The following is a 24,217-nucleotide window of genomic DNA, read 5'->3' as shown; positions in this document are numbered from 1 at the left end:
ATTTGTCACAGCTACCTTTATGTTTAAATTTCCAGGTCACTTACCGTATTTGTGCTATGTCAACAGCTGCTGACGTGTACAACCTATCTCTGAGGTCTCCAACCACGTCAGCTCCTAAAGAGTCCGGCTAAGCTTGTGCAGTACCTAGCACGATAGGGTGTTGGCCCTTGGCTGGGGCTCACAGGTGCTATCGCGATACATAAATAAATAAAAGGTGATCTTTGGATTAACTTTAGTTTATTTGAGAACAAACCAGTGTGTTTACATAATCAGTCTTCCAATGCAAGCTACCAAACACAGCCTTTGCAACTGTTACTATGACTTGACCTTCCATTGAGTTGTATTCTGCCACTACCCGAAGGTAATGTCATTTTTTTTTTTTAAATGTTGTACAGAAGTAGAAAGGCAGTAACTATTTCCAGACAGACTTCTAGCTAACAGGGCAACACTTTGTATATAGCTGGAAGATCTGGCCTCTGATATAGTTTTTAAGCACAGTTTATCCAGATGCCAACTTCCAATGGGATAACAGCCTGAAGGGATGCACTGAAATAAACATCTGTTTATTATACATAACAAGAAATCAGTCAGTGGGTTGCAATTTTACACTTGCTTAAACATTTAAAAGCATCATAAAAAGAATTACTGTAGGTAGCAGAAAAGTAACAGCACGGTGTTCCTTATGAATTTATTTTCAGTCATCCCCTCCACAGATCCTCAGTAGTGTTGTCTCATAGTCCCCAGAGGTATCAGACTATGCAGAGGAAAAAATAAAACAGTGACATTAGTGAGGATCATCTTATGGCTTGTTGCTACTTTGAAAGTGATTTCCCCTACACTTCCCCCACCCCCGTTTTTGGGTCAACACTATGGCCATGTTAAGAGGAAATAAGATACTTGGTCCTCCTACTGAAATGAACAGCAGGACTCCTATTTTCTTGACTAGGAGAAAATTTAGTCCATCATTATTGCAGTGAGACACTGAACCAGTGTGGATAAAAATCATGATTTTACAAAATTAAACATATTTATATCAAACTTGCTGCTAGTTTTACTTTCTGCATTTTATAGTCTTAGAAGAGGATGTTCTGTACCAATTTCAGTTTCCTGCTTGTTGGCATTTCAGATTTACACCCTGCATCTACACTAGGAAAAAAGGTCAGGCTTAGCTAGCTCTTTTCCGAATCAAGACAGCCTCAGGCACAAACTGGTTTTGTATGAAACTCTAGGTTTTGTCCTAAAAAGGGTTAATAAAACTCTAGGATTACCACATGATTATGGTGCAGTTAGTTGTGCAGATCAGCACTGTGCTCAGATCTAGGTTATGGAACAGGGCTCATCACAGCAGTTCCCCTCTAGCAACGGAACATTGTGTATCCATTTATGAAAGAGGCTGACAGAAAAGATCACTCAAGACTGTTTTTATGCCTTTTAAAAAAGTATACTTCTTCTGATTAATCTCCCAACCTCTGACATTTTTGAACAGATGAGAGAATGAATGTTAGCAACTACTTGCTGTATGTAAAGAGAGGGACTTAAAAAAAAACTGAGCTGAGACATATCTGGTACATGGCTCAGAAGGGCTAACTGAGTGACATTTCAGGGGGGAAAAACCAATCCAGCTTCCATTAAACTGGTAAATCTTGCCATGAATTGGAAAAAAAAAAGCTGAATTCATAAATCATTGGAAAGAGAAGGAAACTAGTCAATATTATAGGAACAGACCTTTAAGAACTAGACTATTGTGTTCAATCTTATTTAAAAACGAATAACTATCTCAAAACAAAAGTCACTTTAAGCACTTCTCTGACTTTAACAACCGTGAGCTGTTTGAAATAGCATAATGATCCCTGACCTGCTTCTGAGACTATGAAAGTTAATTAATATACACCGTAATACTAGTTCCCTGGTGCACCTCAGCAGTGGGAAGAGTCACTGCAAGGGGCAGTATAACATAAGGAAACAGGGCCCTAAACCTGCTTTTTAGCAATTTTTAACTCCGCTTTAAAACAAATGATCATGAAATGATTCTCTTAATGTTAATGCCTTCTTACTAAAGCTGTGTATTTCCAAATGTTCTGGCTATCAGACAGTGTGGGGCAGTTTTGCCCTTATTGTTGAGCACCTAGGAGCACCCTGTCCCCCTTCCATGGCAGCCTGCAGAGCAGTCACAGGTTGCTTCATCTTCCCCCTCTATACCTGATCTCTGAGTGAGCCTAGTCTTCACATGGATTCAGTGAGCATTGCTAATGACTCACAAATCTCTAAACATGTGTCACTCACTGTCTGACAAGTCATTCTAGATAACCCACTGCAGGCTCGAAATGACCAAAACGAAGCTCCTTATTTTTCCTCCGGAGACCCCTCTTTCATTTCCACCCCATTCCCTTATGGATTACACCATCATCTTCCTCCTCCACTCTGGCTCCTCTAGGGATGACCTTGGACTCTACCTCCCCATATAACTGGATCGAGTTTTGCCTCTTCTTTCTACACAATACACCAAATGTCTGGTTTAATAGCTAACATTCTTGTCTATATACTAGTCATCTCTTGCCATCAGCCATCTGCTCTCTGACCTACTTAATTGACATTTTACTTCAATTTGTCCAGAACACAGATGCTAAAGCTATATCACTCTCCTCTTCAAATGTCTCTACTAGTACCTCCCTGCTTACTCTCATTTAACACATTATTTGGCACTGTGCAAATATAAGCTTTTATGCATACCTTAAATATCAGAAGAAATATTTAAAACTTCTATTGCATGAACTGCCATATTTGTTACATAACATCTTTACAATATACAATAATATTTCATTAAAATAATTCTTACTTTTATAGCAGAGTACAAGGAGCAGCCATAATGCTTCTTATATTCAGCTCGAATATCCAACAGGTCAATTTCTGACCTGGAAACCATGATTCTATTAAGAGTGAACTCATCAGTTCCAGCGCCCTGTTAAAACAGAAAAGAGCTACATAGTATAATACACCACATAAAAGCATTATGCAAGTTAGGCTAAAATCAGCATCTCCATTTAGAAATAGCACCTGGCATTGGTCATTGTTGGAAGATAGGACATTGGTCTAACCCAGTATGGCTGTTATGTTCTCCTCACAACTTAAACACAGGACCAGTCCCTTACCACAGACAGTTCTTGGAGTCAGGTTATTATTTACAAACATCACTATTAGAAACTCACCATTCTCTTAAAGATATACAAGCTGTAATGAAGCTGAAATCCTACCTTCAAAGATTGATTCAGTCTTTCAGCAAAGAAGGCAGGAGTGTTATTCACACATTTAACTATTAAAAGAAAAGTTCAGAGTTAGTTTAAATGGCCTGCTCCACAAGCCCTCCCTCACTTCCACTATGAATGGACAGGACGTCTATGGCCAGATTTTCAAAACTAAGTAAATGCAGTTGTATGTGCCAGCCTTGTACCTGCAAATACCTGACATGCATGCATACACAAGTACTTGGTCAATTCTGTATCTACTTTATAATTCTCTTCTCCCTGATGCCCCAGGCTGGTAAACTACATTTCATTTTACACACTCAGTCCCATGAGAGATGCACCCATTTATACTGGGTGTGAATCTGGCTACTGATTTTTAGTTAAAACCTTTCTATTGTTAAGAACAACAAGACTTTATAGAACCCTCAGGCCTGCCTTGAAAGTAAAATACAACAGTGCTACAGAAATGGTTCAGCACTAGGGGTGGGTGAAGTCTAGTGGCCCATAAAATTAGTCAGTAACATCACTCTTAAAACTGTCTCCAAGGAGACTCTTTTCTTCCCACTTGCAAAGAGTCAGTACAAATGATGGCAGGGTGTGTACAGCACCTGGCCCAAGGTAGTCCTGGTCCATGAGAAGGGCTGCCAGGGTCTACCACTGTACTCGTTATAACCACCACCAGTAGAGTGGAACATTTGCTGCAGAACAAACAAGATTTCTTTTCTTTTTGTAAACCCGAGTCAGCGCTACAATACTATCAGCGGCATCATTGCATTAACCTAAAAGCAAGGTCTAAAATCATCGTAAAAATCAAAGTATTCAGACTAACATTTTACCTATCCTACTTCAAAAAGCACACAGCTTGTTTTCAGCCCCCTTACCACCCCACCACTCACCAAAGAATCTTACCAATGGCTAACAGTAAATCCTCAAAATGTCCTGACATTTCACCCTGTATGCTTTCTTCAATGGTCTTCTTGCTGATGTTCCTGTATTCATCAAATGCTACAAGACAACCAAACGTACATAGTAAGTATAATCAAACTATCAGAGGGAAATGACTCCATGTTCTCATGTGTATTATGGACAGTATTGGGGTCTGATCCAAGCCTTAGTGAATTTAGTGGGAGTTCTTTCCACTGACTTCAATATTCTTTGGATCAGGCCTTTGAGGAACACATGTGGTATGATGAGAGCAACATTATTCTAAGCCAAACAAAGTGTATATATGTAGAAACTTTGTAAAGGAATGAACATAACCCTCAAGTGCCATCATTTTAACCTTCACCACTCTTTCAAGGCTGTTAGCCTCTATTCTTTAATGCAGCATGTGAGACCCAGCTACAGTTAACCCATTTATCTAACGGTCTTCCTTTAACAATCACAAAACTAAGGATGACACTCTAATGCTATTGAATGGGTGGAGATTAAATGTATCCATTGAAGGCTTTCACAATCACAGGCTTCTTTACGACAAGGAGAGGTTGTCTCATGCAGCACATTCCACCAGCCATAAGGCAAAGGTGCCTTTAGTGAGTCGCAAAATATCAAACACAATTACTTTATCAGGAGCTTGCTCAGTACCTAAGTTTGCATGACATTTGTACACACCAACAATTACATTTAAAGCATGCCATACAATCCACACAGTCTTTGGAGACAGGGATAAGTAAAATGAGACCTGCCACCTGGATTTAAGATCAAACTTTCCATCTCTTCTCCTGCAAAAGTGAGAACGAAAATACCTTACAGTAAAACTGCACGTAGGAAGAGCCCACTTCAAATCTACATATGCACTGATATTTGGCACACTCAACAGGGACAACACATGCATCTTAGAGCTATTGTTTCAGTTTGCAGACTTATTAAGCCTTCCATATGTGAACAGATACAATACTGCCTACCTTCACAACCACAAGGGCTAGAAACTCAGGGGTATTTAGTTTGCAAGCTTTAGCAAAAGCTGATGGACCCACAGAAGTAATGGTGGGACAGTAACAGTGAGTGGCAGCTCAATTCAAATTACACACATACAGATGCTCGATTATAGGAAACAATCATCATTTACTAAGAAGTGTCACAAAACGGTTCAAAATTGATTTCATACTTAATTTCAGTTGAGGTATGCTCCTAAAGCACAGAATTTCAGTGAATTTATCTTCATCAGTACCCCACTTCTTCTCGCCAGCATTATAGAGAATCTGTTACAAGGAAAGAAAAGACATCAACATGGCCACTAGACTAGACTTCTCAAGAGAAGAAGAAAGTTGCCATTTCAAACTAGTCTCTGCATTTTCAATATTCTCTGAGGACAGAATTCTTAGCCGGGGCGATGCAACCGATTTCACTGTGGCATTGCTTTCCTGGAAACTCAAGCCTGGAAAGTTGAACTAGTTTTTTCTCTTGACATAAGTAGTCAAAAAACGCAGAACTTGCCCATATATTGAGCTACCCTGTAACATCTTATATGGTGAAAGAAAGACATTCAGAGATTCATATTTATCAAAGCGAGGAGAAGCAGATTTTTCCAAGAATACGACAACATGGAAATATTTGCTTCATGAAAGATGCAATTTATCACATAAAGTGAATGTTTGATTTGTATTTGGCACATTGGAATTAACTCTGAGCTTTGTAAACAACATGTCTTTTATTCAGGGGTGGGGATTCCTTGGAATGTCCCCCTGTCCATTCCCCTCAATGGAATCCGTGCTTATGGTGCCATCTTCAGACAGAGGCTTCACAATAATTCTCCCACTGTCCAAACCGGGGATGATGTTTTATGGATGCCATCAGCACCACTCACAGATGAGCCACACATAGATTTTGAGCGAGTCAGGAGCTGCGCTTACAGTTTGTATTGGCCCAGGATCTCTGGGCCTAACTCTGCTCCTCACATGGTAGCAGCATGGAGAGGGGCAATCCACAGTTTTGCACTGTCAGTGGAAAGTCTGAATAAAATGAAACTTTCCTCATAGGCCATTTAAAAAAAATCTCACACACAAACCCACATTCACGTTAGCTCTCCCCACAGACAAAGTGGCAATACTTACACTCCAAAGGTTCATAGCTGTTGTTTAAGAACAATGCATTGTTGGAAATTGGGAAACTGGGTACTCTAGATTGGCATTATTCTTCTTTATATAATCTAGTTATAAGACGGAGATAGGAAACCTCCACACACATCCTGGTCTGATTGTCTCTGCCCACTCCATTTCAACTTTGGGGTGTTCAAAGGTCTGAATTTCTTGGGTATGATCCATCCCCATAAGATGCCAATTAGCAGCTAATTTTGTATTGCAATAGATAACACTTTATATTTAGCATAGCTCTGTTCAGCCATTGTTTTGCTTTGCTGTACCTGTGCATCCTTTTTAGCAAGATGTTCATCCACTTTTACATTTTCATCTCTTCTGCCCTGCAATAAGGAGCCGAGACAACTTTAAAGCAAGCAAGACGACCCATAAAAGTGCAAAATTTAAAGCCAAGTCTCAAAACACAGTCAGCCCTTCTCCCAGTCAGTCACCCAATCACTACAACCAAGAATAATTATTGTGGATTGTGAAAAAGGAGCTCTATCTCCAGCATCCTTCTACACCCAAAATTTATCTAACAATGTTATTAATAGCACTGTGCGTGGAAGGTTGAGTATGAGCATTTGAGGTCTCCACATATGTGAGCTACGGCTAATGCCGCCACCCCTGCTATTTCTCCTCCCTACCTCACCCCCACTCTGAACAAGTCTGGAGCAGTTACTCCCCTTCATTGTGAACAACGTTGGATCCAACAGGAGAGCGATGAATGAGGAAAACTGCATCACTCTGCTTCTTATGTGACTAGGACAGAGAGCCTGACCCTTCAAATTTTGGATTTAGTACTCCTGAAAGGGAGCATGCAACAGCAAAGGCCATACCCGAGCCATAACAGGAACTGGGCACCGGCTTTACCGCACAACAACTACTCCTCAATCCTGATCTGTAACACCCCAACTACTACATTGCTAAGAGTCCAAGGAGAGGAAGCCAATTTGTTACTGGTGATAAAACTACAGTGGTGTAATGGATCTAAAAGTAGACAAGGATAAGAAAAGACCAAATCCATCTCAACTGACAAGTCCATATAGGAACTTTGATCTCTAGAGGGGAAATATCAGTACTCTAACCTACCATGCCACTGTCTTACCTTAAGTCTAAATAAGCAAAGCTATGCACACCCTAGAAATACTGTATCAGTTGTCAGATGATTCACTATGCCTGCTGTCATTAGATCTTACTTGAAATGACAAATATCAATTCTGTACAGTAATTATGTTGACTGTATAGAAGGGTCTTACATCTGCCAGAGTTAATAGAGCTTTTCTGAAGTCACCAGAGGTGTCAGAACTGATGTCATCACCAAGACTCTTCTTATAGACTAAAAAACAAAAATAGCAAAAATTCAATTAAATTCTCCAATTTAAACAAAAAGAAAAATCAAAGCTAAGATTAGCAAAGACATCTGGATATCAAGGGAAGATCACTGATCTGTAACCTGGTTTGTTGTAGCCTTCTCATCCTATCCCACCCACCAACAACCATGACATAGCCATGTTATGGTACTACAAATTGCAAGGCAAGATCAGTCAGTCCACTGACATAGTTTAGCCCCACAAACCAGTCTCTTTTTCTCAGGATCAAAGAATGCAGGCCATACCTACAGAATGGGGGACTGTATCCTGGAAAGCAGTGACTCCGAAAAGGATTTGGGGTCATAGTGGTCAAGCAAATCATCCTGAGCTTTCAGTGTGACACTGTGGCAAAAAGGGTATGATTTTTAGATGTATAAACAGGGAATAGTGATTTGGAAGGTGATTTTTTCCTCTGTATAATACACGGCACTGGTGAGACTAACACTGAAATAGTATGTCCAGTTCTGGTGTCCACATTTAAAAAAAAAAAAAAAGATGTTGAAAAATTGGAGAGGCTGCAGAGAAAAAAATCTTAAAAGTGATCTGAGGATTGGATAAAATACTGTACGCAGTGGGAGACATAGCGAGCTCCATCTGTTTAGTTTATCAAAATGAAGACTGAGAGGTGATTTGATTAGTACCCGGTATTTTGTCCCCATAAAGGTCCTTTCACGTTGTAAAGTGCTCTTTAATCTAGTGGACAAAGGCAGAAAAAGAACCAATGGTGGGAGGTTAAAGCCAGACAAATTCCAGATCAGAAATAAGACAACATTTCTAACAGTGAGGGGTGTTTAAACCATTGGAACAAACCATCAGGGAAAGTGGCGGATTCCCCACCTCTTGATGTCTTCCATTATGGCACTCCATCTTGATTTGAAGATATGCAAACAAATTATTTGGCTCAAAACAGGGGTGACTGGATGAAATTCTGTGCCCTGTGATATACAGAAGGTCTGACTAGATGATCTAAGGGTTCCTTCTGGCTTTAAAAATCTAGTAATCTATCTAGAGTGGCGCTTGGAAGGTTGCTTTTCTGAATTAGCTTCAGGTGTCAAGTCCAACTGCTAGTGGTGGATGAATGTGTAGGGGTGGGGTAGGATATTTGGTGGCTACCTTACAGCTAGAGCAAGTAACTACAACAGCCCTCCAAGCCATGAGATTGTCACTGCTGCAGCCCGTTTTGACATTGTGTGCAGCCTGATTAGATGTAGTCTTCTATCCAGTGGAAAACAGAGGTCTTCGCAGGCTGTCTTGTGCTTCTTACAGCCTTCAAAGCAGATGCACAAACTGTTTATATTGGCTCTGTAAATATAAAATTGATGGACATTCTTGCTGTCTGCTTCCTGACTGGTGGAACCATAATACTGATAGGGTGTTCCCATTTTGGATGGGAGAAGAGGGACCTATAACTAACACCTGAAAACTATGATGACAGATATTCTGCACATACCAGAGAGAAATTAAAATTCTGAGAGGTGAAAAGAAACTGCTCCATTATTGTACTATTACTTGCTTATCTAGCAACAGATGGGACATGGTTGTAACATTAATTTTTTCTTAAAAGTTGTAAAGCATTTTTCCAAGCCTGAGTTTGATACAAACACAAAATATTTACCATTTCCTCCATTTCTGGGTTTACAGAGTCATTTACAAATTCAAGTGTCGCAACTACCGCATAGACAGTGGTGTTACACTGAAGATTACAAGTAAAAGGAACGGGTTTGTCAACCCGGGAGCAGAGTTTGAGAACTAAGGGACAATTTGACATTGTCACTCCTTAAATAATTAGGAAATTATGAAGATGATTAAAGTACTTATTTGCTCATTTCTGTAGCATGTAAGAGCCTCAGACATTAATGGATTTTATCCTTGCAACACCTCTGTGAGGAGGGAAATATCTCATTTTATAGAGTGAGAACTGAGGCACAAAGTAAATTAAGTGACTTGTCCAAGGTCACAAAGAAAGTCTGTGCCAGAGATGGGTTCAATTCCTATCTCTCCAGAGTCCCATTCCAATGCCCTATTCACTAGACCAGTGTTTCTCAATTGGTGTTCCGTGGAAACACCGTTAGGATTCCGCAAGCAGCTGCTCTCCACGCTGCCGAAAAAGGGATGATGTCCCGGATTTTTCGGCGGAGAGTATCGAGTGTAAGGAAAATGTAAGTGAGAAATGCTGACCCAGTTGTTTGAAATGTGTTATATAATTTGCTTATTTCGACTTTTTTTGGGCCCCATATGTAAAAATACTGGTAAGAGTTGGGGGGGGGGGGGGGGGTGTTGTTGTTGTTTCCGCAATTATTTATCGAGTTCAAAAGGGTTCCGTGGCCAAATTTAATTGAGAAACACTGCACTAGACCATCCTTTTGTCTCTTCATGCTTTTCTTTAAAAATAGACAAAACAATACCATAGTGACATTTTCATTAAAGGGAACTTTTGATTTGTTTCGTTTCATCTCCTGCCTTCAGTTTGCAAAGCTACTTGTGGATGTTCATTAAATAATGCATTACAGTATGCAACTAAAACTGCTCCTTAGATGGTACTTTAACAACTCCGCCACACAAGAAACTACAAATCTCCCAGGTATTTTAAAATGTTCAGGTACTAGAACGTGTGGCTTTCATTGTGATGTGTATACATAATTACAGGAAAGCTTGAGTTTTTTGGGTTTTATTTTATTTTTTTTTAATGGCTTTGTTTCTCATATGGTACCTGGCAACAATTCTGCTCCAAATGTGTGGCTCAGCCTTTTTTGGACATACTGATTCTTTTTCTGCCTTTGACCACTAGATTAGTACCTGAACATTTAAAATCCAAAACAAGGCTGTGCCACACATTAGGTGTATCTGTTCCATGCATACACTTCCACAGTTTGCTCTTCCAACATTCAAATCAATCTGACCTGCTATACTGCTAAGTAATTAATCTCCTGGGAAAGAAGCAGAATCGTTGCCAAGTACCATATGAAAAACAAAGCAATAAAACACCCTCAAGCTTTCCTGTAATTATGTATACACACCATAATGAAAGCCACACGTTCTCGTACCTGAACAGAAGTAAGAGATGCAAGACAGTTACCGCAGTGCTATTGGCAACTTTTGGACAATTCATTTCTCCTTGAAAGTGACAGTATTTTTTAAAATAGCAGGACAATGAATCGATCAGAGAAGGTGTACTGCAAAGGCTTTTGAAAAATATGTATTTAGAAATTACAGTTGATCAAATCAGCATATCCTAGAATGAACAGCTATGAGACCATGAGATTATTGGATGCATGCCAGAGAAACATCTCTTCAGTAGAATCACACGCAAGCTATGCTAGGAGCTAGGATGTGATTCTCAATTTGTGTACACATGCTTGCGCTGGCTCAAGGACACCTAGCGTGAGTATAAGTAGCAGTGTTGTTGCAGAAGCATGGGTAGCAGTGGCATAGATCCCCTGCGCTAAGTACAGATCCATGGAGGTTCAAGCAGGGTTGGACTTGGCCTTACCTCTGCTGCCCATGCTACCGCAGTTACACTGCTCTTTGTACTGGTGCTAGCTCCCATACATGCATGCAGGATGGTAAGCACACCCTGAGCTCGTAGTGTAGACAAAGTTATGGTGCAGTGCTTAATAATCTGTTCTTAAAATTTGTTCTGCGCATTTCTCCAAAACCCTAAAAACAATGGACCAGAGTCTCTCATATCCACTGGGTACAACTGGGAGTGGCAGCCCGAAAGATGTGGTTTGAATTAGATTAATGGGCTGGTTCTGTGCCAACGCTGGGATAACAAACACCAGCCTTAGATATACTCTAAATTACTCTGGATGGCTATGCCCCATAGGAGCAAGTATGGTAAACTGGAATAAAGGAGTGCTCTGGCTACACCCCCTCAATGGTCCTATGCTGCAGGAGGGGGTGGCATAGGAGCTCGCCATGCTAGATCTTCAGTACTTGGAACACCAGGGTAATCTTCATCTGGGCAGAGCCAGTGACATTATTGGCCAATACACTGATGAGAATCTGACCCAAGAAGTTTTCAGGGACTAGAATGCACACATTATATTTAATTTTATATTACACACATACAGACAAACACAGTTATGTAAATATACATAATTCAGAAGTAGATCAATTGTTAAAGTAATTCTCCCAGACTCGTATGCCAAAACTATTTGCAAAGAGTTTGCATGGCTGAGTTATTCGCCCCTGAAAACAGAGCTTATAGTGAAAAAATAATGACAAACTTTGAAGTCATTGCATTATTGCTAAAAGTAATTTGTCCTGTGCACTTTAAAGTAATGACATGCACAACTCTAAAGGGAGAAAGTCTAATATGCGATACATACAGGAGCACATCACCACATTCCTGGGGGGGAGGGGGGGATCCATTACTGGCCAAACCATGAATCTGAAACTGGAATTTGGCTGTGAGGGTAAAATTTTGCCCTCAGGTGCTTGCACATGGCTCTAATTTCAATAGGAGCTGCCTGCACAGCGTGTGCTCAAAGAGTAAATTTGCTCCTAAATATGGAATTCTGTCCTTTAGATACTGGAGTGGTACTACACCCTGAATCACCTCATGGGAGTGCATGTGTCTAGTCAGAGCATAGCACATGGAATCTTTTTTTAAAGAGTGCAATTATTGCAAAATAATTTTTGTATCTAAGACTCAACTTTCCAAATTCAAAATCACCACCTTTCATAGATCATTTCAAGCAGGTTATCGAGCAGGATAGGATACAATCAGGTAACAGTATTATATATGTGTATCTGTTTGAAAAGCATTACCTGTATAGTATGCCTGGGAGACCTCTTTCATTTGCTTACTGCTCCTGGAGGCTAGGATTTCAATCAGTGCATTTTCATTAGTTCCAGTACCCTTAAACACACACAAATATAAAAGGTGATTGTGTATCTCTTTTCCTTGTACATTTTTACAGAAGTGATTTGGGGATTAGTTTCAAGTGACCTGAAGTATGAATTGTAAACATCACATATTTTAATAAAAACCAACCAGGTAATACCCAAAATACTATGATTTCAAGTATCAAAATTCAGACAATTCACCTTAGCAAGGAAATAAAGTTTGTGAAAAGATTCAGCTAATGAAAAGTCATTTAATCCTATCAAGAGATGGTTAAACCTAACGAGCTGTTTCTCAAATCTGCAACTGAGGGAATGAGCCAGTGATCATACAGATTACGGTCTACTAGAATCCACACACAGCTCGGAGAACGCAGGTGTGACTCTGTACCTCAAAACAGCACCCTGGAACCCCCATATTCACCACTGATATATCATTATATGTTTTATACAAAGTATGCCTTGTGAGGTATCGTTTAAGACAGTGGGCCATGAACTTTTTACATCACGCCCCCCCCCCCTCCCCCAAGTCCCCAAAGCTGGGTCAGGTGCTGGAAGCCACGGTCAGGGCTGAACCAGGGAATGAGGCGGTGGATGGGGAGGGGGCAGGGCAGGGTAGGCTGGGAGCTGAGGCTGCCAAGACCGCAGCCAGGCTGAGGAGCCAGGTGGCTGGGCTGTCCTTCTTATTCAATCAATAATAAAAAAAAAAAACCCAGTTACAATTAAATCTCATCACAAATATGCTAAACCTACACTTACAGTCTCAAAAAAATGAATTAATGGCTCTAGTCTGTCCAACCTAACTACTAGTTCTTGCTTCTTGAAAGTTCTGGGCTTTCAGTTTCTATTTCAGTTTCTGTTTCTCAGCAGACTAAAGTCACATGTGCAAAGAAAGACACAGGCTGGATAGGACTGTTGCTGTTCTGTGCTTATATGATGGTGGAGCTGGGCCAAGCAAGGCAGAGGAGTTAGTTAAGATACTGTCTGAAAGAAAGAGAGAGACAAAGGACGGAGGCAGAATAGAAAGGAGCAGTGGACTGGAAAGAAAAAGGGAAGACATTATTCAGTACCCACACTTTTGCCACAGAAAAACTGTCATGGTTTCTGGGCATGAGAGAGACCCTATCTGGGAACATTTTGAAGAAATTCCTTCCCTGGATAAAAAAAGGAAAAAGTGTAAGCAGTGCAAGAAGGAGATGCAGGGTCTAGTTGCAAGAATGAAACATCATAATGAAAACTGCTTATTAGGAGAAAACGATGTGGATATGTTTGCAGAACAATTGATCAACAGGTTAGTAATTTAAATAATTCACTTTGCAATGCATCATTCTTCAAGACAATGTCTTTTAGTATAAGTGTGATTTAACAAGTAAATTCCCAAGTTGTTCGCTATGTTAGATGTTGCTAGGAAAAAAAGTTTAGTTTAACTAATTAAACAAGCCATAAAGAGATTCTAAACTTAGTTAGTTAATATCACCCAAGTACAAGGTACAGAAAGCTGCAGTAAGAGAAATCTAGGATTGCCAGTTGCCACTGGGTGTCATTTTCTTATATTACATAATACATGCCCCCTATTTTGGAACATGATAGCCACAGACCATAATGGTGAGGCCATAAATCTATTCCCTATTTTACTTCAGCATAACTCAGCTTTCCCAAGGGAACCCCATCCTATACTTGTTTTCTCAAAAAACAGAAGTGCCAGTGAGTTCTACGGGGCTTACTCCAAAATTATGTGCACTCTAAGTGCAGTCAGTCTTAGCTTTTTTGGTAATTTGGAATTGGATCTGCATCCTTGCTGAAAAAAATGTAAATGATTAAATGAAAAATAGAGTGAGAATAAGCACAAATATTCAAAATCATTTTTGAATTTTGTTTCAGGATTCCATTTAAGCATAAGAGACTTTGACTGTGACGGTCTATCTGCAACAACCTCAGAGTCATCTGTTGGTACTTTTAGCAACAATGCTGCAACTAAACGAATTTCAGACAACAAAGTATCAGTAGCAAGCAAAAGATTTCAATCATCCAGTAAAACCACCACTATGGATGGTTTTGTAGTAAGGACCAGCAAATACCAACAAGACACCATAAATGAAAAGATGGCTGGGCTCATTTATGCCACAAATTCTCCTTTTCGCATTGTTAACAATGAACACTTCATTGACATGGCTGAGTCCTTACGACCAGGCTACACTCCACCTGGTAGAGCAGACATTGGTGGAAGGTTGATAGATATAGTGCATGAGAAGGAACTTGAACAGTGTGCAAGAAATACTAAGGGGAAATTTGCCAGTTTAAGCTTTGATGGGTGGAGTAACGTACACAATGATCCAGTAATATGTGCCTGTGTGACAACAGAAGATGGAGTTGCATATCTTTCAGAAACAATAGATACATCGGGACATGCCCATACAACAGAATATTTAAAAGAAGTGGCAGTGAAAGCTGTAATAAATTGTGAACAAAAATTCAACTGTCACATGCGCAGTTTTGTCACAGACAATGTTGCAAACATGGCAAAGATGAGAAGAAATGGAAGGATGCTCCTTAACAACATATGGCTGCAGTGCCCATTTAATGCATCACTTAGCCAAAGACTTAAGTACGTCTTCTCCAGGAATAAAAGAAAATGTTGCTGAAGTTGCAAAATACTTCTGTAACAATCATTTTGGTCAGCTTCACTGAAGAGAGCAGGAGGATCCAAACTCATTCTCCCTCAAGATGTTCGATGGAATTCGGTGGTTGATTGTTTTGAACAATTTATTAAGAACTGGCCTATTCTCAAAAAACTTTAAAGAAAACCATGATAAAATAGATGGAAGTATCTCATTCAAAGTATCTAACTTTGGATTAAAGAGCAATGTAGATGATATGCTCAGTATACTGAAGCCTATATCCGTAGCCTTAAACTTCAGAGAAATTGTTGCCGTATTGCTGATGCTGTCTAACTTTGGAAGGCACTTCAAGGGACATTGAAGAAAGAAATCTCACCAGAAAGTTAAACTGCAGGCAATAAAGAAGCGAATGGATCAAGCACTAACTCCACCTCATTTTCTTGTGAGTATTCTCGACCCCAGATATAAAGCCTAACTTCTGAAGATGATGCTGCTGCCATGGCATGTGCATCTCAAAATCACTCGTCAGTTATGCCAGTTATAATAAATTTCAGGGCTGGAGCAGAATCATTTAAACAGTGCATGTTTACTGATGCAGTTTTGAACAAAGTCAGTCCCCTGAATTGGTGGAAATCATTAGCCAGGCACCTTGAAACAGAGTTCCTTCAGTTGCTAAGCCAACTTTTCACAGCAGTAGCTTCCTCTGCAGGCACAGAGAGAATATTTTCGTCATTTGGTTTATTCACTCAAAGCTAAGAAATTGACTGGGAGTTAAAAAACCGGAAAACTCATTTCTGTTTCAGTCTATGAATAAAAATGACAGTGGGAGTGGGAAAGATGAGAGCTAGTTGTAGAAGTTTTAAGGACAGCGTACATGTAGTGTTGTGATGACTTGTCTTTTAAGAGTTAATAAAATTTGGGGGGGGGGAGGGGGGAAGAAGAGTTTAAGGACAGCTGTCAGCCGGCAACTCAGGAGACTGCTGCAATTGCAAATGTGAAACATGTATGTAACATTTAAGATTTAGTTTAATAAAATATAAGTGCTATTGTCTTTGTGTGTGTGATTTAGTTGTTACTATTCCTAATGTACTGCTGCTGCATCTGGACACAGGCAAGGAGTATTATGTACTATTTCCTAAATTAGTAAAAATCAAGTTATCTAAAAAATTACACAAAGCATACCCTCCTAGATGTTGTAAAATGCTGTACTGAGCTATAAATTAACATGTTTTAGTGATCAGATTTGCACCATTGTTTAAGAAATATGTGAAGTAGTATCAGTGGGAAACTTGATTTAAATCAATGATTTAAATCTTGCTTAGTCTGTTGAAGTTAGAATTTAGACTGCGTTTCTATTTTTCTTAGGTAACCAATTTTGATCTCTAAACCTGCTACTTATAATCACTTAAAAATCTCTCTTTCTATAGTTAATCTGTGTTATATTTTACCTAAAACAGTGTGGTTTTGGTTGAAGTGCTTGGGGAATCTCAGCTCAGGTTAACGAAGAGTGTTGCATATCCACTAACTTTTGTCAGAGTGGCAAACTAATTAACGAGTTTGCACAGTCCAAGGGAGTCTTGAGCAACGTAACCCGGTATATTTCTGGGGTGCAAGGCTGGTGGGACTGGCTGATGCATCTCTGTATAATTCATGAATGGCTTAGGGGGCATTCATGCAATTTAGCTGGGTGAGGGGCTCCAAATGCTGATGGCTGAGTGATCACAGCATCTGGAGGGCTTGGCTGCTTGTCACTGGCCTAGATTTGTGAGAGACAGCCCAGGCTGGAGAGTAAAGGGGACATAGCGGTCCCACAGTTCCAGGTTGTAGCCCAGGGATCCCATCACAGCAGGTCACATCTACATTTCAACACATTTGACATTCTAATCTCAGGACTCTTGAGCACAGACCAGTCACACCAAATTAAATGTTGTTTAACAGAAATAGGCAGCAGAACCACCACTAAACTCATGTCCCCACTTACAAAAAATCAGAATTTGAAAGCAGTTCCAAGCAATGAATAGCTAAAACATTGTCACGTTGTTTTCACTGCCTTCTTATAATTGAAGCACTACCAAAACGTCAGAGCCCACCAACATGATATCTGAAAAAATGAACTAACTTTTCCATTACCTTGATATTTTGCATAACGCACTAAGGAGTAGAGATGAAAAATGTCAACTCTTTGTTTCAACAAAATTCCATTTTGACTAGAAAAAAAAAAATTCAGTAAAAATTCAGTCTCCCGCCAAGGAAGTTTTTTGAAAAATGTCATTTCAGATGTGTGGAACCCTCACATTTAAAAAAAACAAACAAACCTCTACCCCAATATTTTTTTCCAAAGTAAAAGTGTGTTCATGTTTTTCTTTCCCTACTACTGAAACTAAATATAATTTTTCATTTGGGAAAAAAATGCAATGGAAAATGTTAAACAAAAAAATTTTCATTTCCCTTGCAATTTTTTACAAAATGTATGTTACCTGTCTTTCTAATCAGCTCTAATCAAAAGAATGAATAATTCTTTTGCTGACTTACTTTCATGGATTTCTTAAGTTGTTTAGCATCAAACACAGCTGGCGGTGTTACAAGGGCAACCATAACACGCTCCAGATTGCCAGAGAGATCGCTCTTCAAGTCATCTTTCAGGTCCTAAACAAACAGGAAAACCCATGATGATTAGCTTGCGCCTTCACCGATCACATATTTCTAGATGAAATGGCAGCTTAGGGAGTTTAGTTGTTGCTACTGAAATAATTCCACCCCGCTTCTCCTCAATCATTTCTACTTCCAGAAGCATCTTGCCCATGGCTGTGTCACTTTTTGATGTTTCCTTTTAAAAAATTACTATTATCTAGAAAGCTAATTCTATTCTGTGAATAGGCCTCATTCAAAATTAAGGTCAAATGATTTAAAAATAAATAAATAAAAATCACAGAAATGTAGATATATTGATTCTCAAGAGAAAGTGGAGAAGGTAGAGAATCAGATACCGGACCATCTAACAAATGGAATTTAAGGTGCAAAAGGGACCATTTAACTCAGCTTTAACTTATGTGTCTTCCCAAAAATAAACAGTAACAGTTACTTTATTTATAGCACCTAGTCCACACTGACATTTTTGTTTGGCTTCACTTGTTTAGCACACGTTCCATTCATGGTTCACTGAAAAGAGTTTGTATAGGTTCGCAAAGTGTTCCTTCTTTATTCTCAGAGCTGGCTATAAATTCTCATGCATTACATAGATGTATTCATTTTTCATAATGAACGTCAGTTAGGGTTTGTGCATGTACGGGATCGTTTTGCATAATGAACATGATGCAGGATGATATTTTTGCCATCCACTCTGCTCCCCCAACCTGTACCTTTCCTGAAGCTGCCCTGTACTCCTTAGCAATCAGCTGCCGTTGAGCATTTGATCTCTCAGTGAAGATGTTGATCAGTGTTTTCTCATCTGTCCCTGAAAGAAAGTCATTTTACCCAAAGTTGCTGAAGGCCCAGTTTAAAACAACCCAACAAATCCCTCAATGCACTAAAACTAAAAAGTTTTAATTCACTAGGAAACAAAGCATATTTTTCACTTCTTTGTACTGCAGCAAGGAGGCATTTCAGTAACCAAGTTGCCCTCACTGATTTGTCAATTTGTTTTGAAGCTATCTCCATCAAGAATACTTGCTGAAGGCAAACAGAAAATGTGTATGGTAAAGATACCTTCCAATGGAGATGAGACATAGGCAGATATTATTTTAGTGTCGGGGGGTTTCAGATGGTTGTACTAATACCCCTGGTCAAAATGTGAACATCCCCAATCATCACAGTTACTGACTGCATGGTGGCATTACATCTTGAATACTGCACACAGTTCTGGTCGCTCCATCTCAAAAAAGATATATTAGAATTGGAAAAGGTACAGAGAAGGGCAATAAAAATGATTAAGCTTCTATATGAGGAGAGAGTAAAAAGACTAGAACTTTTCAGCAGGGAAAAGATACAACTAAGAGGGGATATGACAGAGGTCTATAAAGTCAAGACTGGTTCAGAGAAAGTGAATAAGGAAGTATTATTTACCCCTTCACGTAATACAAGAACCACGGGTCACCCGATGAAATTAATACACAGCAGATTTAAAAACAAACAGAATGAAGTACTTCTTCACACAGCACACAGTCAACCTGTGAAACTTGTTGCCAAGGGATATAATGAAGGCCAAAAAGTATAATGGGATAAAAAAAGAATTAGATAAATTCACTGAGGATAGGTCCATCAATGGCTATTTGTCAAGGTGGTCAGGGATGCAACCACATGTTTGGATGCCAGACTCTAGCCTCTGGATGCCAGAAGTTGGGAGTGGATGACAGGGGATGGATCACTCAATGATTGCCCGTTTTATTCATTCCCTCTGAGGCACCTGGGATTGGCCACTGCTGGAAGACAGGACACTGGGCTAGATGGACCATTGATGACCCAGTATGGCCGTTTTTATGGCACACCAAATTCCAGCATTTTGGGGCTAAGCCAGACACAACACCACATCTGTTTCTTTGTAAAAACAATATAGGAGTGAAAATTAGATGCATATTTACCAATTCCCCTGATTGCCTTCCGAACAGCTTCAGCATCCCTGGACGCATTAAATCCTGGGTAATCTCGAATGGTTCCTCTGCTTCCAACCTAGAGGTCAAAACAACAGTTGAGATCTAATGGCAACAAAAATCCGCAGCTTGACAAATGGTTTTCCTCTGCTTCATATTTTCATCATGGCAACAACAATAAACTAACATTTAAAGTTTAATTGAGCTCAGGGCTGGGAGGGTAGATTTCCCACATTCTAATCACAGCTCTGATACCAATGCTCTGTGGCCTTATGCAACTTTGCCTCAGTTTCCGCATCTGTAAAATGGTACTACAATACTTACCTACCTCAGAGGGTTGCCTTGAGGATTAGTTACTCCTCTTACACAGCTTTGGAAAGATAAAGAACTAGATACATGAGATGGCTGCCATCTTGGGCGACACAACAAAGATTGCTTTTTGTACTGGCAACCTCTGGAGCTTAGATCATGCTGCTGCAGCTCAAAGAACCTAGATTCTGTAACTGGAGACTGTAACAACTCATGTCCTCCGAGGATCCATAACACACACTCACCAGTGGGTTATATGAACAATGAATTATTATTGTTAAACTATGGCGATATTTTTTCCCCCCAAACATATTTCAGTAGCAAAAACACATTTGTTTTGGCAGATTCACTAGCAAAGTTGGTATCAATATATCTGCTGCTCACAGGCTTTTTGAAGCACTCCTATTCTTGATTAGGGATGAGGACATTTAAGAGAAAGTCCCCTGCTAGGATAACCCTTTTTGTATTAAATGGATGGAAAACTCTAGCTTTGGCATTGAAACACACAGAAGAAATGGTGATTGCATAGGCTAGAAATTCTGAATATTGAAGTAATTGTTTCAGTGAGGCCTTTGGGCATGACTGGAATATAAATTTCGAACAACAAAAATAATCAATTTACAGCAATGCAAGTTACCTTAATCTCAGTCATAACTGCATTGCTTTCCCCAGAAAAACACCAACATGCTGGAGGGAAGATGATCATTTTTAAAGCAAGCAAAATTAGGGCTGGGTGGTAATAGGGAAAAGTAATTTGATATACATAGTATTGCTGAATAAAATGTCTGGTTAAATAGATCTAATTCACAGTGGACACCAGCTACATTTTTTTTTAACATTCAGACAACATTGGCAAAAGAGCTTCTACATTGTTAGAGTAAGGAACAAATACTGTATTATATATTAACAAAATAATCCTCCTTCCCCCCTACGCCCAAATTATGCAGGATGCTATCAGCAAAAATGTATCTGAAGTAAAAGGGTTATTGACACCTGGGTAGATGGTACAGTAGGTTAGTGGTTCACATAAAATTACCTAAATTCAATTGCCGGGGGGCATAGGGGTGTCAAAAGGAAAGCGAGTTTGATACTTTCATCTTAGTCATTATAGCCAAAAACATTTTTCAAAGTGGAATCTGATTTGGGGCGTGTCAATTTCACATTAATTTTTTGAGGGGGGCCAACCTGAAACACCATAGGCTTGATCTTCAAAAGGGATGATGAGCAGCCACAAATCCAGCTGAACTCTATGGGAGCTGTAGTAGTTCACCACCTTCTGAGATTCAGGGTGTCTGTGTATCAATCAGGGCACCCCAAAAATTGCACCACCCCTGATCACTGGCAACTTTTGAAGATTTGTTTGCATGCCTACACTTCACTAACGTGCCACAACACAACACGGTTAGCAGTCACTGCTCAAGAGAAGCTCCGGATGGAAACAGAAGGGGTAGCACAGGTCTCAAGTGAATCCACAAATGCTGAAAAGCTTTACGCACACTCTTTTCACACTCTAGCTAATTCCACTCAGTGCCTTAGCACAAAATTGAATTATTTTAACATAATGATAATAGCTTTGTTTAAGTTATTGCTCTGACCTGCTTTAAAGTTATTGAAACCTGGTACAGAAGACACTATGCATGTTAATGATCTTATTAAAGTTAAGAGCCACTGGCCACAGAAAGATTAAAAACCACATATCATATCATCATCATCAGAGACACAAAACATTGTGAGCTCCTTTTGCAGCAGCAGTTATAGTTCTTATTTCAAAGGCTACACAGACCATGTCAGCAAGGACACCCAGGGCCAGATTTAATGGCAGGTGACTGCCTGGGGTGCTGGGATTGGGGGGCTATTTTTGCTGTTGGCGACAAAAGGGAAAATAGAAGGTTTGAAGTAAAATGTTTCAGGTATTCTGTATGTGGATTCATTTTTCCACTAACCTCCTAGAACGTTCTGGACGTTTGTAGAATCTCATGGAAACCTTCCAGAATTTCTGAGAACTGCATTGCCCTCAACTCACCTAGACTGCTGTCAGCCAGGCCCATGCGGGTATATAAGGGGCAAGGCATCGCTAGTCATTGTGAGATAGAAGAACAAACTGAAGTGAGAGCCCTGCTGTGATACTGTGAACCTTGTTTTATTGTGTAATTGTGAAAGTGTACATGGCGAGGGAGGTGCTGAAAGTGGGGGTGCCAAAAGTGGGGGTGGGGGACCAAAGCTGTTCCTCGCCTGGGGCACCTTTTGGTTTAGGGCCAGCCTTGAAGGCACCTGCTCATCAGCAGTCACCTTTCTTGGGCAGACACCTACGTCTCTCTGCTTCCTGATCAGAGTTTTTGCAGGCTACACAATTCCTGGCCTATACTGTGAGTTCCGCAGCAAGTCAGACTGCCTACGCAGGCCTGGTCTGCACTTTATCTTCTCCTCAGTGGCTATAAACAGCATAATTTCAGCCCTTTCCAAGAAAGCAGATTTATTCTTAAGGTGAAAGCATTACAGAGAATACATTAAAAACAATAAAACAACAAGAGCTCTGGTAGACAATCAGTCCTTCAAATTGTATCAAGTGGTTTTTCTGTGGTTACAAATTCATAACTGCCTTGGCTCTGAACAAGCACACTTATGCTTCAGTTACCCTTTTCTTTATACAGCTTGGGGTCTTTGATCTTCAGAGACCCTATGGCAGACAGACAATGGCTCTCTCCTCACAGATAGCTTCAAAAGGTTGAGCCTGGAGGTAGGGCTTTGCATTCATCTTCCCTCGGTGTTTACTAGGAAATCCACTTGGGACAAACAAAGTTAAAAGTTCCTTCTCGGCTGAGCCATTGTTTGAAACAGTCTTCCGAAGCTCATAACGCTTCCCAGGGTTTACACTGACCAAATCTCCCTCCTAAAGGGTTTATACAATCCCATAACAATACATCAACTTTGCATTTAAAATATAGTGAACTCCAAAGCTATTTAAACTTAATTCAACAAGACCTCCCAAAGATATGGAAGGAAATTGCCATATCTGTCACAGACCTCTCAGATCAACTACAAGGAGGTAAATGAAAAGTGCTACAATGTCAATTTTAAGTACCATTAGAAATTCAAACCTAACTGGATGCAACAAACTCAGCTAAGAAAAATTTTATTTTCAAGTTCAGTTGAGCACTATAAACAACGATGTGTAAAAAAAAAAAAAAACCCCACAAGATGCTGCTCTTTACATTTTTCACTGTTTCTACAGTGTATATTGTTGCATATTGACACAGTTTTACCTATCTTCAAATCATCTCTTTTCTCCTTAGATTGACACTGACCTGGTTTTCCTCTCTCTCACATTGTAATACAGGCTCCACTGAGTTGTATAAACAGTTTGATTTTGCCTTTCCTGAAGCGTTTAACGTTGTTTTCATAGACACTTGATTTTATCTTCACTAACTGAATGGAAAGTTAACAGCCACCCTGTATTAAGAAACTTTGCAAGCTGGACACTTTTGAAGTTTGTTTTTTTCCAAAAAGTAACACATTTTTGGTGGTGATTATGATTAACCAAGTGTTGCTATATACAGTTAGAGAGAGTTAAAGACAAAAAGTGTTAACCTTAGTTTAGATACTGTCTCAGACCTGAAGGTGAAACTTCCTCAGGTTTGAAAGTTGTAACAGTCTAGGCTGTTTGGCAAGTCTTGGAGTATTGTTTAATACCAGGATACGTTGCAACATAATTGCATGACTACTGCCTTCATCATGGATTCCTTCTCCACACCTCCTTCCCACAAAAGTTTACAGCACTTCTTGGTGAACACATTTCAAACCCAAGCAAATTATTCCCCAACTGCTAATGTACACCATGTGGATTATTGCCTGCAGACAAAAACTACAGTCCAGTGTGGCTACCTTAATGAAATATATAAGCAGGAAAGATGTACTGTGAAACAACAATAACTACAGTAGTAAGATTTTGTAGTTCCAAATATTCACTCTCAGACTCTGACACAGAATAATCTCAGAGTCCCAGTATGACACCACTTATGATTGTTTTATAGTGCAATACAGGATAACCTGAACATGATCTTCCTCCCTATAATAGCCAATAAGGCAGTACATAGAATTCCAATGAACTCCAGAACAGAAACTCTGGCAGCAGCGGTGCAAGCTTCCTTGCACTGCTCCAACAGTGTT

General features: G+C 39.8%; 1 protein-coding gene across 3 annotated transcripts in view; it reads right to left on the bottom strand.

Annotated features, from left to right (window-relative positions):
• Window positions 1-218: 218 nt before the first annotated feature.
• The window catches only part of ANXA3 (annexin A3), a 34,826-nt gene continuing 10,827 nt past the window's right edge, over window positions 219-24,217 (bottom strand). For all 3 annotated transcript variants that reach the window (XM_067557081.1, XM_067557082.1, XM_067557083.1), the window contains exons 3-13: window positions 19,733-19,820; window positions 18,515-18,609; window positions 17,688-17,801; window positions 12,463-12,553; window positions 7,576-7,655; window positions 6,604-6,660; window positions 5,350-5,443; window positions 4,152-4,247; window positions 3,252-3,310; window positions 2,837-2,959; window positions 219-754 (exon numbers count right to left, since the gene is read on the bottom strand). In XM_067557081.1, coding sequence (XP_067413182.1) covers window positions 695-754; window positions 2,837-2,959; window positions 3,252-3,310; window positions 4,152-4,247; window positions 5,350-5,443; window positions 6,604-6,660; window positions 7,576-7,655; window positions 12,463-12,553; window positions 17,688-17,801; window positions 18,515-18,609; window positions 19,733-19,820 — 957 coding nt within the window. In that variant the 3' untranslated portion in view covers window positions 219-694. The remainder of the gene's footprint in view (window positions 755-2,836; window positions 2,960-3,251; window positions 3,311-4,151; window positions 4,248-5,349; window positions 5,444-6,603; window positions 6,661-7,575; window positions 7,656-12,462; window positions 12,554-17,687; window positions 17,802-18,514; window positions 18,610-19,732; window positions 19,821-24,217) is intronic.

The sequence above is a fragment of the Emydura macquarii genome, unplaced genomic scaffold (assembly GCF_026122565.2).
Source record: "Emydura macquarii macquarii isolate MOO-44397 ecotype Brisbane River unplaced genomic scaffold, CSIRO-AGI_Emac_v2 contig_1790, whole genome shotgun sequence".
Classification (NCBI taxonomy): domain Eukaryota; kingdom Metazoa; phylum Chordata; order Testudines; family Chelidae; genus Emydura; species Emydura macquarii.
The sequence above is the reverse complement of the archived record's forward strand: the minus strand, read 5'-3'. Positions and strand labels throughout refer to the sequence as shown.